This window comes from Etheostoma spectabile, chromosome 9 (assembly GCF_008692095.1).
Source record: "Etheostoma spectabile isolate EspeVRDwgs_2016 chromosome 9, UIUC_Espe_1.0, whole genome shotgun sequence".
In the NCBI taxonomy this organism is placed as follows: domain Eukaryota; kingdom Metazoa; phylum Chordata; class Actinopteri; order Perciformes; family Percidae; genus Etheostoma; species Etheostoma spectabile.
Genome location: NC_045741.1, coordinates 27,590,922 through 27,605,828, shown reverse-complemented (window position 1 = coordinate 27,605,828; position 14,907 = coordinate 27,590,922). Strand labels below are relative to the sequence as shown.

At 40.4% G+C, this 14,907-nt stretch overlaps 1 protein-coding gene and 1 long non-coding RNA gene across 17 annotated transcripts in view; both read right to left on the bottom strand.

The window, feature by feature from the left end:
* LOC116695664 (uncharacterized) overlaps positions 1–14,907 on the bottom strand; it is an 813,105-nt gene that overhangs the window by 163,053 nt on the left and 635,145 nt on the right. The window lies entirely within an intron of this gene.
* LOC116695586 (unconventional myosin-XVIIIa) overlaps positions 1–14,907 on the bottom strand; it is a 157,236-nt gene that overhangs the window by 61,116 nt on the left and 81,213 nt on the right. For all 16 annotated transcript variants that reach the window (XM_032525935.1, XM_032525936.1, XM_032525943.1 and 13 more), the window contains 3 exons: positions 11,470–11,598; positions 3,284–3,427; positions 2,474–2,563 (listed from right to left, as the gene is read on the bottom strand). In XM_032525935.1, coding sequence (XP_032381826.1) covers positions 2,474–2,563; positions 3,284–3,427; positions 11,470–11,598 — 363 coding nt within the window. The remainder of the gene's footprint in view (positions 1–2,473; positions 2,564–3,283; positions 3,428–11,469; positions 11,599–14,907) is intronic.

The following is a 14,907-nucleotide window of genomic DNA, read 5'->3' as shown; positions in this document are numbered from 1 at the left end:
CCACACACCCACACACACACACACACACAGCAGGAGTCAAGCATGTTTATACTGTTTTATTATGTAAATGGACTGTATTTAAATAGCGCTTTTCTAGTCTTAATGACTACTCCTTTAGATTGGTAGAAGATAGCTTTACCAAGTGAGCCCCAGCAACCCCAGATTATTATCATTATTGTGCATAGCTTGCAACAATGTATTTTGTCAGAAATTGGGTGTTTTTGTTTTAGGTTCGGGGAGCAATCACATTTCATTCATATGCAAATTATATTGGTTGTTATACAGGAGATAATCAGGGACATGACATAAAATACCATTAGAATATCTGTTTTACTCTTTGACTCCTACCAATACCCGTACATTCCCTTATACAACTAGGGTTGCTTCTCATTTGCCTTATTTAATGTGTCCTTGCTCCTTGGGTGACCCAGAAATCAATCTGGTCCAGCATCATTAAAGGATGTCTCAGTTTCCCTATTTCTGTTCGAAGGAGTGAGCTTGAGCATGGATAAAAGAGATCATCCTTTTCTGAACTCTTTTAAGGACTACTGTGCCCCTTTATTGGAAATCTGTTTGTGATTAGATGCTGCCTGCAGCTGATCAGACTGCTCTGACAAACAACAGATTCAATTCAGGTGAAATACTTCTACCCAGTTTAGATTATACTTGAGTTCTGATTCACCATCTTGTTCAAATTGAATATGTAGTAACTGTATGTCTGCCAAATAGAGGAAGCATAAAACAACTTTCATAATTCATCCGATGCTGCTGTAGTAACGTGCACAGCACATCACATCACATTACCTATGCAAATACAAACTGTAAGGTATACAGCATCTGGGAATATATTTGTGGTGTTCTGCAAGGAATGGTCCTTGGTCCCATCATTTTTGCCTTGTACTGTATATGCTTCCTCTTGGACATATCACTGCTAAACAGATGATATTTAATCAAACATTTGAGTTAAAACCGCCCTACAAAATTTAGGTCCTCTGATCAAAAGTTTATAGGTTGTTCCTCGCTGTAGACTCAAGCCAAAAATAGCAAAGGCTTTTGAGGTTGTAGCTCTTAAACTTTGGAGCTCTCTCCAATTGGAGTTAAATCTGAGGATATCTTTAAAAAGTAATTTTAGATGACGGTTCAGAGGAGAGGATGTCACATTTCTCTAAAAATGTGTTTCTGTAAGGACATGAGGTAACATTTAAGACAAATGAGAAGCACCCAATCTATCACTGTGTACAGACACACTGCATGAAGTACACTTCTATGTCACTGCAGCAAGGTGAAAAGTTAAAGGTCAGCAGAAACAGATGGCAATAAGTTGCTCTTTAAACTATATTTTATATTAAAATATATACGTATTTATTGTTTTTGTGAAAGCCACTTTCCTACTGTTTTTTCATCAAAAGTTATTTGCTAGCCATGGTAACCTAATATTGTGGGGCACATGGATTTCATGCTGCAAGACTGATGCCTGTTCTTAACTGCCCTCCTGTTTCATGTTTTTTTATTATTCAACATAGCTATGAAATGATTAAATACTCTATTTAGACTATAATTATACTGAACCAATCATTTTCACAGGGAACACATCAGATTAAACTATGTTTTGATGTTTAAACAGATTACTAGCTGGTGTTTTCTTTGGTTTGAAGTCACTTAGGTTCTTAAATTACATTAGGTTATGACCAGTGATTTGCCATCACTGCAACAAACTGTCATTACCAGAATTGTAATGTCACCATCACCATATATATTTTGTCAATCATTTTGTTTAAATTACAAAAGCATCCAGCAATTGTATATTTTTGACAACGTTGGACAGTCTAAATGATCACTGTATTAAAACAGTTTTGATATACTATATGGCATTTACCTAAAATAAGTTTATATTCCAATCCTGGCTGGATTGATGAATCAGAAATTTAGATACATAAATGACTATAATTCATCTTGCAAGTAAAAATCAGCAATCCCATTGAGTTCAAGATAAAATATATTCCATGTGAAACCACCACATGTTTTAAAAAGTACCGATTTATTTTTTATTTATTTAAGTTTTATTTTTCTCATATATTTGATGATGTGATGGAAATGCCACATTTACTTGACCTAGTAAACAAAATGGAAAAAAAATGATACATTACCTCATCTTATGGTCTCAACCGAGCTCAAAACGTCACTTCTGACTAAAGGACTGATAATTTGATGTATACCAATTAGTCAATTTGGAATTTTAATTTTCAAAATTGTAGCAACCCAATTTGGCCCTTAATCTGAGAAATGCCTTTATAGTGTAATGTGTCTAGCTTTTGTTGTCTTCCTACATTCTGAAATATCATACTAACAATATAAATCTTCTTGTCTATAAATCTGTCTTTCTTTAATCATACGGGTGCATGATTCAGAAAATGTCACGATTCAATATGGATTTTTATTTTCAGACAACTCCTGTTTGTTTGTGTGTGTTTACCCGGCTCTCAAGGCGGTCACTGTTGAGTCTCAGCTCGTTCCTCTCTTTCTCCACCTTCTCCAGCTTCTGTTTCAGGTGCTGGATCTCTTCCTGAAAGGGAGAAGACAAAGGATGTTAATGACAGACACACATTATAGTGGGGACACACAGCAGATGAAGTGAATTAATATGACGTGGAAAAGGGTTCTGTGTTGGTACTTCTTAACCTCAGTTCTGTATTCGACACTGGAAACCACCCTATCCTTATTGAAAGGTTACATGATTGGGTGTATATATCCGGCGACGCTTTTCGCTTCTTTTCATTGTATTTTACTGACAGAAGTTTCAATGTGTTTGAGGGTGGGTCTTGTGGGATCGCACAGGGTCTCTTTATATTTTGCTGCCCTTGGGACAAATCAAGAACAGATGTTATATCTGATACCATTTATATGCAGATGATATCCAATAATTTGCTGAACTATGGAATGCTCTGCCTCCACACTTATGGCCCGCTGCTGGATTCTTTAAAAAGTCAGATGAAGACCTACCAATTTAGACTGGCGTTCGGTTAACCTGTCTGCACTTTATGTATAATTGTACTTTGAATTGTGTATTGTGTTCTCTTATGTGTTTTTTATGCCTATTAAAACAAGTTTTCATTGTATCTGTGAAAAGCACTTTATAATTAATTTTACTAACTTACATAAAAATCAATAATTCTGACTTCTATAAGTCTATTTCAGTTGTGACTATTTGTGTGTGTGTGTGTGTGTGTGTGTGTGTGTGTGTGTGTGTGTGTGTGTGTGTGTGTGTGTGTGTGTGTGTACTTACATCCTTGCCACGTATCTGTTCCTCGGTGAGCTGCACCTCTATCAGAGGTCTGACAGTGGTGAAGAGCTTCCACCATGGCCAGCCTTTGACACCGCGATTCTTCTTTATGTTCTTCTGGATGCAGCGGATGGCCAGATCCTGGATCTGTCACACACACACACACCGGCAACAATATAAGGAAGAGTTAAGTATCTCATACTTATACTTTTGTAAATGTGTTCTGTTGAATGTTACAATTTTCCCCTCAAATATGAGGGACGTGAAAACAATTAAAATGTTTGAGCTGACCACGGGATCCTCCAAAATAAGACACGTGGAGCAAATCCACTACTTCCATGAAAATCAAGATTGTTCTTTGATTTGGACTCTCCAACACAGCCGCCCTTTATAGAATCAAACCAACACAAGTAATTTTCTTTGAGACAGGAGAGGCCTGACAACATGGTGAAAGATGAGTCATCACACATGCCTAAAATGATCAGTAGTTTCTTTTACTTTGACATAAACATTTATGTGTGTGTATGTATGTATGTATGTATGTATGTATGTATGTATGTATGTATATATATTTTCATATACACACACACACACCACACACACACACACACGTAACCACATGCACATATATGTGGTTTGGCTGATGGATCTCAGACAGACTGCTAACGTTTCAAGCACAAATGAAACCATCAATGTTATACTGGCAGCTTGTTGACGAGGCATTAAGAGGATTCTTCTCTAACTGCAGGTAATCTGAGTCAGAGCCATTCATAACGCACAATTGGGACAAATTGCTCTCTACAGAAAAGGCAGGCATGACTGGGAGGTCCTGATACAGAAATGTTGCTCCTCAGAGAAAACCCCTCTCTCCTTTTTAAAATTTATTTTAGAAATTTTCTTGTAACTGGAACAATCAGCTTTCATTTTCAGGCTATGAGATTAGAACTGACCCAGTTGTAGCCGGAGCCAAACTTCTGACCAGTAACTGCTTTAAAAGCCTGTGGAGACGACGGTGGGCAGGGGAACGATCTGTGGGCAGCAGTGTGGCAGGATGAAAGGAAAGATCAGCAACCTTGAAGAGCAGCATGAGAAACACTGACCTGGGCCATTTCACTCTAATCTTCATTTGAACACTTCATGTCCCATTCCCACACTCCCCCTGACCTGCACAGGAATACACTCTTCCCTCAGGCCTCCACTCAGAAAAAAGGCAACCTATCTTATTTAAGGTTGATTCAATTTTACTTTTTTTATATCCAAGATAAATAATCTTGTCAAGCAGTTGTTGCTGTAAAAAGTATTAAACTTATTTCAAGTTATGATATTCAATCTACTTTTCAGCTGGAGGTAAGAAGAAGTCCGAGAAGTCTGACAAGTAGTTGAGGGTTGCCTTTGTAATATCCACCTATTCAGAGAAAACTAGATATCCTAAAACTTGGCTATTAAAACTGCACAGCTAATATTCTGTCTTCTACTTTTACATCTTGGTGGACTGGTTAAAGCAACACCAAAGCTTTGCACTCGCTCTTTGGTTCCCACCAAACGGTTGGAAGCGGAATTGTCTCATTCAAACTACAGATCCGCTTCCCAACCTGGCAAACTTGCATAGCGCGGTTATAGTCGGTAGAGAGCCCCAAAGCTTTTGCAGAGGTGCCGTTCACCCTGTTACAAGTTGATGAACCACTGAAACGATTTTTGGAAACATTATTTTAAGGTACGAAATAATCTTTGGTGTTGCTTTAAAGGCGAAGTCTTCACAGCGGGACGGTCCTATATTTACGGGAGACACTGCAGGTGAAAGACTGCAGGTGAAAGACCCAGGGGGGTCAGGATCTAGCCCATCTGAGGGTTGTCTTCCTTAAAAAAAACATTAAAAAAACACACTGTGTATTGTAAATAATGAAATATTATATCATTTTTAAAAACTGTGTAGTAGTAGTAAAGTGGTTTGGTCCACTGCCTTCTACACACACAAGTCCATTCGGTGGGAGCAGCGCTGTTCAGAGAGATGCCGCTGGGTGGTAGTTGTGTGTTATACTGCGATACTGGTATTGATCCGATAAATACAGGGCCAGTATCACTGATAGCGATACTTTGAGATGGATGAATTTTCAGGACCTTTAGCCTAAGTGTTTTTAGGATTGTACATTTGGATTATTAATAAGTTAAAGCCAAGGACAGAATTTCCATATGCATGTATACATTTGTTTTGTTACCACTAGGGCTGTAACTAACTTTTTTTTGGGGGGGGAGGGGTGTCGTAATACATTTTGCCAGATGGCATCGTTTTGTCATTGATTACATCCCAGTCTTCTTTCTCCCACAGGTTCGTGGAGCTGCGTGTCGCGATTTTGGTTTCATTTTCATATGGTTACAGCCCTAGTTACCACCGTATCTGATATCCTTTTTACAAATTATATAGCTTGCAGCTGTTTCATTTTTGGCCTGAAAGCGCTCCCCTAGGGTTATAAAGACTTCATTACCTTCATTCTGATACATTTTTATGCATTTATTCATGAAAATGTATCAGAATACATTTTTATGGTGGAAATACCTTTATTTATCCTTTGAGAAAAATATATAAAAAATGTCATCGAAAACAAAGCAGTAAGAGTGCTTTCACAGTTTCACTGTTGACTACAAAGCAATGAGGACAAAATAAAATAGGCTTCTTACACTCGTCTAAAATGTGCAGTGAAGGGAGCATTCTGGCCCGGTTGCTGCGTACACACTACGCACCGCGCTCAGCAGGTCGATGCATCTCTCATTTTCTGCGGCGTTAGTTTAGTTTGCTGTCACATTATTCAACCCCGTATTTGTGATTACAAATATCAGAAGTGAAGGTTCTGTCACAAAAGTATGTTGTTGTCTATTATTGCATATTTTAAGGTGGGAATATGGAAATCCTGGAGATTTCTTAAGGCGTATACCTGCGTAACACATAGTGGTTTCAAAGAAAAAGAAGGAGATGCTTGTTCGTGCTTTTATTTCTTCACGTTTGGATTATTACAATGTACTGTACACTTGTTTAAGCAAATCATCCATGGACAAACTGCAAGTTGTACAGAATGCAGCAGCTAGACCTTTGTCTAAGACCAGCAGGAGATCGCACATCATTCCGGTGCTTAAGGCTCTTCATTGGCTACCGATTGGTTTTAGAGTCCATTTTAAAATTTGAATCATTACTTATAGAGCCTTGCAAGGTCAAGCTCCCTCTTACATCCAGGATCTATTGCACACACTATGGTGTATTTTTGATTACTATGTATATATTTTAACCTGTATTAATGTGTTTTTTTTTTTTTTTATTATTGCTTCCTGCCATGGTCTAAAATCATCTGACCAAAAGACTAAAATTAGCCGACTGGCACAACACTGGCAATGTTTGTTGTCCTTTATAAATAATAATACAAAATACAAATGCAAATACTTCTGGTCACTCTCTGAAGTTTTCAGGCCAAGACCTTTTAACTGTTCCCAGAACACATTTTGAAACAAGAGGTGATCATGTCTTTTCTGTGCTGGTTCCGAGGCTCTGGAACTCTCTCCCTTTAGTCCCGAGAGCCTTGGATTCTGTGGAAACTTTTAGAAAAGACCTAAAGACACACCTCTTTAAATATAGCTTGTATTTCATGTGTTGTTGTTTTTATTTGTTTTACTGTAAAGCACTTTGTGACCCCTCTTGTCTGTAAAAGGTGCTATTTAAATAAAGTTTACTTACTAACTTACTAGACCATTGGCTCAAACTATGATGATGCGGATTGTTTCATGTATCAATCACTCCACACATAACGTTTCTGTATCGGATGTTTTCTTCTTCCGTTACTTTCAGTCTCTTGAATAGAGCGAAAGCTTCAGTGGACAATCAAGTCAAATGTATGTCACGATTTGTTCGCCAAGTCTGTTTCCGTTGCACTTTTTACAATTACATTGTGCTCTTATCAATGCACCAACCTTTCCACATCAGCCAGGCATACCAATGTTTCTGCCATTTAAAAAAAAAAAAACCTTTTAAAAACTTTCCACTAAGGTTTTTTGGTAGCATTTTAAATTCCACCACGGTAATAACATGGTAATAGTGGGGTAACAGTACAAAAACAAAGAGGTAATATAAAGGTAATAACATGTAATTACCAAGGTAATAACAGGGTAATAACTCACAGTAATAGGATTTAATACTGGTGTAATAAGGTGATAAAAAGGTAACAGATATAATACCATGCAATTACCAAGGTAATAACTAGGAATGGTTCAATGATAACATATGTAAATGTAAATGTGCTGTATTTATATAGCGCTTTTCCAGTCTTAACAACTGCTCAAAGCGCTTTTACATCTACAGGAAACATTCACCATTCATACACATTCATACACTGTGGCCGGGGCTGCCGTACAAGGTGCCACCTGCATAAACACTGCACAGTTTGCTAATCACTCATTAACACTTACATGAATAATATTACCATAAAGATTGGGCATCTTGTGGCAGAATTAAACAGTAGTCACATTAAGCAATAGAAGAAGAAACTGTAATGACGTGTGTGTGTCTTCCAATGTCCTCTACCTCTCCTTTACACCTGACAAGTACGCACGCACAGCAGCAGCCTGTGCCGGGGGGGGGTGTTCCGTCTTTGGGCAACTATTTAATTAGGCTCAGTGTTGGTTGGCTGGCAGTGGATTCCCCCATGCTCCTCCACTCTCAACTATTCCCCATGAATGTCAAAGAGACAGAGAGAGGAGAGACTGCAGGGCTTCAATGAAGCCAGCGCAACTCTTCTATTTGTCTATTCCCCCATGGCGAGGTGCAGTCTCTCTTTCCCCAGCTTCCCTTCCTTTCTTCCTTTACTTGTTCTCATCCTTCCTCTCACATATGTCCCGGAGTGCTTTGAACCCAGACCGGTAGAGAGAACTTGGAAGGAAGTGGGAGACGTTCCCCGCAGCAGGAATAATACAGATGAGATGGGGGAACAAACTAATGGATTTATGTTGAGGCACTATGCCTCTTCATAGTGCCTCAACATAAAGCCATTAGATTAGGTCTGAGCAAATTTGTAATTCTATTTATAGTCAGCATTTTACCGCATTATCACTTCAATATGTTTACATTTTACATAATTAGCTCTCACCTCAGTGAGGAGATCAGGAAGTGAAAATCTGTAGGGCAAAATCCACAGAGCCTTGAGAGTAAAATGACTACAGTGAGGTATGCAGAGGTGCAATCAAAAAGCCACTAAAGTGTGAGTGTCTTCTTATCTTCCTGAAACTGAATCCCTAAAAAATACACATTACGGTCACAAGGAAAGAAACCCAATTCCAAACTTCATCAATTGCATGAGATTACTATTGACCCCGAGAGATGAGGCTCAAAGTGAGTTCTCTGGAGGACACAGAGAGAAGAAAAACCCAAATACCCTTGGAAAGTCATTTTAGTTGGCAGGCCTGAGCCCAGTGCAGAAGGAAAGAATAAACTGAAATGATAATAAAAGGAGAACGGGGATCCAAAGCTCAATCTCTACCACACACACACACACACACACACACACACACACACACACACACACACACACCAACACACACACACAGAGCACCAAATGACGGGGTGTTCACATGAAGAAACCGTCACAAGTAACATCAAAACCTCTGTGAAGTAATGCACACACAGAGTCAACATACTGGCACCTTCAGTCAGCCCACAGCAGCAATGTTTTCCACTTGTCAGGCTCACTCTGGTGGAACAACACAGACACGCAAAATCCTTTACAAGGGCAGGATGTGAAGCACCCAGAAAGCTCATTTGGCTATGATGTAATGCATTTCCATGGGTTCAAACATCATTTGATTTCATTTCACTGTGTAGTGTCTGAAATGCCACGACGGTCTTTAGAGGACACATGAACACAGGATACAGCACTCGCCCACTACCCACAGACTGTAACAATAATAGACCAAGCTTTCCTTAAAAGTGAAGCCAATGCAGAAATGCCTTAAACCTGAATGGTATCTAACTTCCAGCAGGGGGAAACTCCACTGGCTCCAAAAAGAAGTCTGTTTCTATAGAAGTCTATAGGAAAATGAGCCTACTTTTCACTTGACTCTGTAAACATTTTCTTAATGAGTTTATGGTCTCAATCGCTTCTTTCAAGTTTTCAAGAGGCTTAGCAATGCTAACAATGCTAACACTGTGGACATTAAAATAGACCTCAACGTGTTTTTTGGCTGTTTTCCATGTTTTCATCTTAAACTTTGACCCGCTTTTACTTCATCAAAGTTAACTTGAACATTTTTTTGCCTAAAAATGTCTTGTTTAGTGTTCTGTCAACCAAGCTAGCTATCAAGTGCTAGCGTAAGGATATGAATTATTGGTGGCAGTACCCGGAGGTCTGTGTTTACCTGCCAGTAAATTTCCACTAGATGACTCGCTTTCCCTCTTTTAGCTTAGCCCAGCACCACTGCAACACCACTGGCTTGGCCGCGTCATCCTCCCCAGCTCCACCCAAAAATCGTCACGTCTAGTTTCAAACAATCAGGCTGGTGACGTCCACATTCTTGAAGGCTTCAAAACAGCCATCCACACACCAATGGGTGATGTCACTGCTGATGTCGGAGACCAGGGATAATAGCCTAGCAACTATTCTTCTAGCGTTACCTTGAACCTGTAGGGAATTATTATCTGAATATTTACGGAGCTTTATAAAGAGTTTCAGCTCATCTGTTTGTCCACAACTTTACTGTTCTGCTTCCCCCTCAGCGTTGTAAAAAGTCATGCTACACTAAATGCTCAGCAGCAAAAAGACACCTCTCCTTTTTGTAACAATGTTATTGCAAATAGTATATAGTATTCTGTTACTGAATATGGCCAAGTCAATAAAGCAGGAAGGAAGTGGAAGGATGAGCAGTCATAAGACTGACAATGGGAGGTGGGTGATTTTCCCACAGCCAAATACTGAACAATACTGAAGTGGTTGATGAAGATACAAGAACAGTGGTAGAATCCCGGTGGAGAGGAGACTGACATCTGTCCAACCAATCAGGCCTCTTTTGCTTCGGCAGACTGACGGCTGATCACCAGGGAACTGTGATCTGAAGCATCAGTTGAGCAGGGAGGGGAGCCAGGCAAATGACAAGGAGTCACTCACCAGTAAAAACAGAATAAGCGGCTCAGTTCATCTCAGATGGAATTATTTACCACTGCCAGCATTGTGCTCTCTGAAGAGTTCCCAAGTGCTTTCCCTAATAGCTAATTGAGAACAAATTCCACAGCAGCTCTGTCTTACATCTTAAATGGACTGTAAACTGACTTTTTTTTATTTAGTGCTTTTCTAGTCTCACCAACTCAAAGCGCTTTTACATAGTACAGGAACCATTCACCATTCACACACTTTCCTACGCTGTGGCCAAGGCTGCCGTACAAGGTGATAATCAGATACCACTCACACACGTTTACATTCCAGTGTAAAAACTCAGGTTCAGTGTCTTGCCCAAGAAACCTTCAACATGGGACTGCAGGGCCAGGGATCATACCCCCAACCTTGCGATTGTTAGGCGACTGCTCTACCCCTGAGACAGAGCCGCACTTGACACAAGAAAACGTATATAAATCCAACGTGGCAAAGCTCTGGTATTTTGTTAACCATGTTAACTGCATGGGGCCAGCAGGTAAAACTACCTTTGAGTTCTCCATGTATGAAGCTAGGGCCACAGATTACATACCAAGGATAGACAGAAAGTTACTAAACTGCCTTTAAAAAGATACCCCTCCAAAACAGTATAAAGCTCATGGTGTTTGTTTTTGTTGAGAATGGGTTTGTATTTTGAGACGTCTCACATTTTATTTATTTTTTATATTATTGTTTTGGCATTTATTGCCTTTCTTGACACGACAGATTAAGTCATGAAAGTGGGAGAGAGAGAGGGCGACGGCATGTAGCAAAGGGCTGCAGGTTGTAAGCAAACATACGGCCGCTGCGACAAGGACTGACCCTCTGTATATGGGGCACACGCTCAACCAGGTGAGCTCGCAAGGCACCCAGTCTCCCTGTGTATCTGATGTTTCCCCTATACAGCTACCACAACCCAACAGGTGTTCCTGTTTGAAATGAGCCTACTTTTAAACTGCAGTACAAATGAGGCTACAATGATGGATTCTTCAGATGTGTTGTGAGCCTAGCCACTGTATGCAGCAGCCTTACCTTCCTCTTCTTAAAGGCCTGTCTGGACAGGTATCCCCTGCAGGCAGCCTGGAACAGAGAGATATTCCTCCTGGTCTGAACGTCTCGCTGCTCCTCCAGCCTGGACAGAGTCCCCGCTCTAAAGAACACCTGCGGGAGGAGAAGGAGAGGTAAGGCAAAGTCCCACAGTTCTTTTCTTTGGAGAAATGCTAAGTAGAGTTCACACTAGTCTTGCATTGCCAGAATTCCGGGATGAGAGAAAAACTTGCTCCGGTTTATTGGAAACTCTTTAAACCAATTACAATGGTCTTAGGTGGTGCTAAGCGCCTGACGGTGCCCCCAGCGCTGCTGCAAAATAGCCTCGGAAAGGAACTCGTTTTGGTGGAACGTGTGTCTAGCTGGATTTACCCTCCAGAGATCTGAGGAGTCCTCAGAAATCCACCGGAGGTTAGAACGCCAACAAAGAGAAAGAGGGAGGTGAAGGACATTCAGGTGAAAAGAGCGGCATCCGGTGGAACGGGAGCAATCCCGGAAGTGGAACGTCGCGGATGTAGACTAAGACACACATACTGTGGCCACATACTGCAAACTTCTTTTTATTAATTAGGGAAACTTATTATATTAAATCACTTTCATGTATACAACAGCTTCAGAATACCATAACTTTATATCCTTTACATCCTTAACGCGTCACACAGATTGAAGATGTACAACAGGGTGGGAATTTACCAATGCAGGAAGTGAAAGTGATTAAATTGCTGCTCTTTTGAAGTTGCAAGACGTGCAATTCCTGCTGAGAAACAAAACAGAAATGTCATGACGGGTTGTCCAGCCCGCAATGACGGACATCAAGACACCACCGGTGACTAGCTCACATACATGTAGAAAACAAAGGGTGTGGGTGATTTGACATTTCAGCTTGCCCCTTTGATGCTCTCAGCTCTGGGATTCATTACTAGACTACTCCTGAACTCCTGAACCACGTCAGACTCTGGCCATGCTTTGTCTACTGCTGCCCAGTGTGAACAACACTTTGGCTGACAGCAATATAGAAGCAGAAGCAGCTAAGACTTCGTAGTGCGTTATTTGAACTGGCAAAATGTGAAGGCTGAAGTGCACAAGCCTAAGTGTGTAGGGGACCACACATCTGGAACAACCCTAATAAAAACTTGAAATTGTCGCATTCTGTCTACATCTTCAAGAAAAGTCTGAAGGAAACATTGCTTATAACATAGGATTGTTGAATATCCTTTAAGGGTTATCTATGTACTGGGATAGTTTGTATTTTATGGGATTTGTCTGTGTTGAGTCTATTGTGTATTGAGATTTAAGTGTCTGTATATTTTCTGTTTTACTGTATGTTTATAGTTATCAGGCCCTCTCTGAAAAGCTTTTAGTAGCTTTTTTGGGGTTCACCATTTCACGCGGCCAACATACGATCATTGTCCCTTCTGAAATTGTCTTTTAATGATACAATGATGACGTGAGAGAATAAAGTATTAAAATGAAAGCGTGAGACTACCTAATGTTGTGACCGGGATGGGGGAGCACAGCAGCACAGAGTGAAGCAAAATCACTTGAATTTGATTAGTTACATTATTTTTTAGAGATGCCACGCAGATTATCTGTCAAATGGTGACCAATAGGTGGGCTCAGTAGTGTGTATGTGTTTGTTGTGTCGAAGCATGATCTTACATTTAAGCTAACTGACAAACTGCAGACCCGTTCATGCAGCCAGGTCATTGTTCCATCCTGCTAAACATGCCACCTAAAAATGCTGCAAAGTGTTATATATTATTATTATTATATTCTATATTCTATTATTTGTTAATTTCTTGCTCAGCGATTTGGCTGGCCTGATGATTATAGTCTTGTCCAGAAATATTTCTGCGTCTTTCATCTCCTTTGCTGATGGTTTGGGCAGCAGTAGTGCTTCTTCTTGAATGCCAATAAGTGCACAATTTCATTTTTGACTGTAAAAAGCCACGGCGGGGTGACACTGGGCCCCTGTAAAAGCCAATCATAATGGCTCTAACTCTGTCTAGATAATTTGTCTCTGGGACAGACATTGCTCTGTTCCTCTGCCCTGAATTAGCTGGCAGCTCTTTGTAGAAGTAGATCCATTAAGCAGAATCTGAGTTGACCCTTTGTCCTTCAGAGGATGTGACTGTTCCTAACTCTGTAATCTTCAAAATGGCATAGCAAAGGAGAATGTATAGTTTGGAATACGGCCAGAAATTGCTGTTTAGATGGCACGCAGACCTTGTGACTTTACCACTATACAATGTTGTATAAAGGAAAAACATTGTAACAATTTTATATTTTTTCTTTATTAAAATTAGCTTTTCTTCTCATGCAGCTACTTGTATTTCTACTTGAGAAGAACATCAGGTTCTTCTTTGTGCATGCATTTTGCAGAGACATGTTCTAAAGTAAGTTTTCCAAAAGAGAATTGTCAAAACGGAACTCCAATATGGTAGAGGCTCTAGTGGCTTAACATTTCAAATGTAACCTAGGCCTTGTTAGGAGTACATTATGGATGGTGGAGAACAAGAGAGTGCTGTGGGCAGATGATCAAACTACCCTTGGAGGAGACACATGTGGTTAACATGACCTGCTGTGCTCCCTGGACACCCATTTGTCAGTGTAGGGATCGTCTATTGATATCAGGCAGAGAGCCACAGATAAGTTGGCAGTGGACCACAGGGCCAGTTTGGCAGCCACCTGAACAGTCATGGGTAGGGTTGGTTACCAAACGTGACACCTTTTAGGGTAATGACCAAATTACGTCGGTACTACCGAGTACTGACTCACATTAAATTAATTTAGATTTCCTGAGAGCTTCTCTCTCCACTGCATGTTTCACAGAGAGTGGAGCTCAGCTACAGAGAAGAAGGAGCAAGAATACATTGCCTCTGCAGTTTATTTTTGAGTCATGCCAATTCCTATTAATCGGTAAAATGTGTAAGGTACCCAATAGTCATAGGTGACAATTAGTATTAAGTAGAACAGATAATAATTAATATAACAGACTTGTGGTCGAACTACATAACGGACGATTGGAATCTTGGCAGTCATGTGTGTGTGTGTGTGTGTGTGTGTGGGTGTGGGTGTGGGTGGGTGTGGGTGGGTGTGTGTATATGTGTACGTGTATGTGTACAAGTGTGTACACTACGACTCTGCCTCCTGGTCCCAACTCTGGATTATCAAGGATTAGTTCCACTAATAAACTTGTCAAGATTTCTAGAAATGAGAGCTGCTCCAGTCCAAGTGGGATGAATGCCGTCTCTCCGAATCAGACCAGGTCTTCCCCAGAAAGACCGCCAGTGATCCACAAAGCCCACATCATTATCTGGACACCACCTCGATAGCCAGCGGCAAAATGAGGAGATGTGGCTATACATGTCATCGCTGGTTAGATTTGGCAGGGGTCCAGAGAAAACTATGGTGTCCGACATT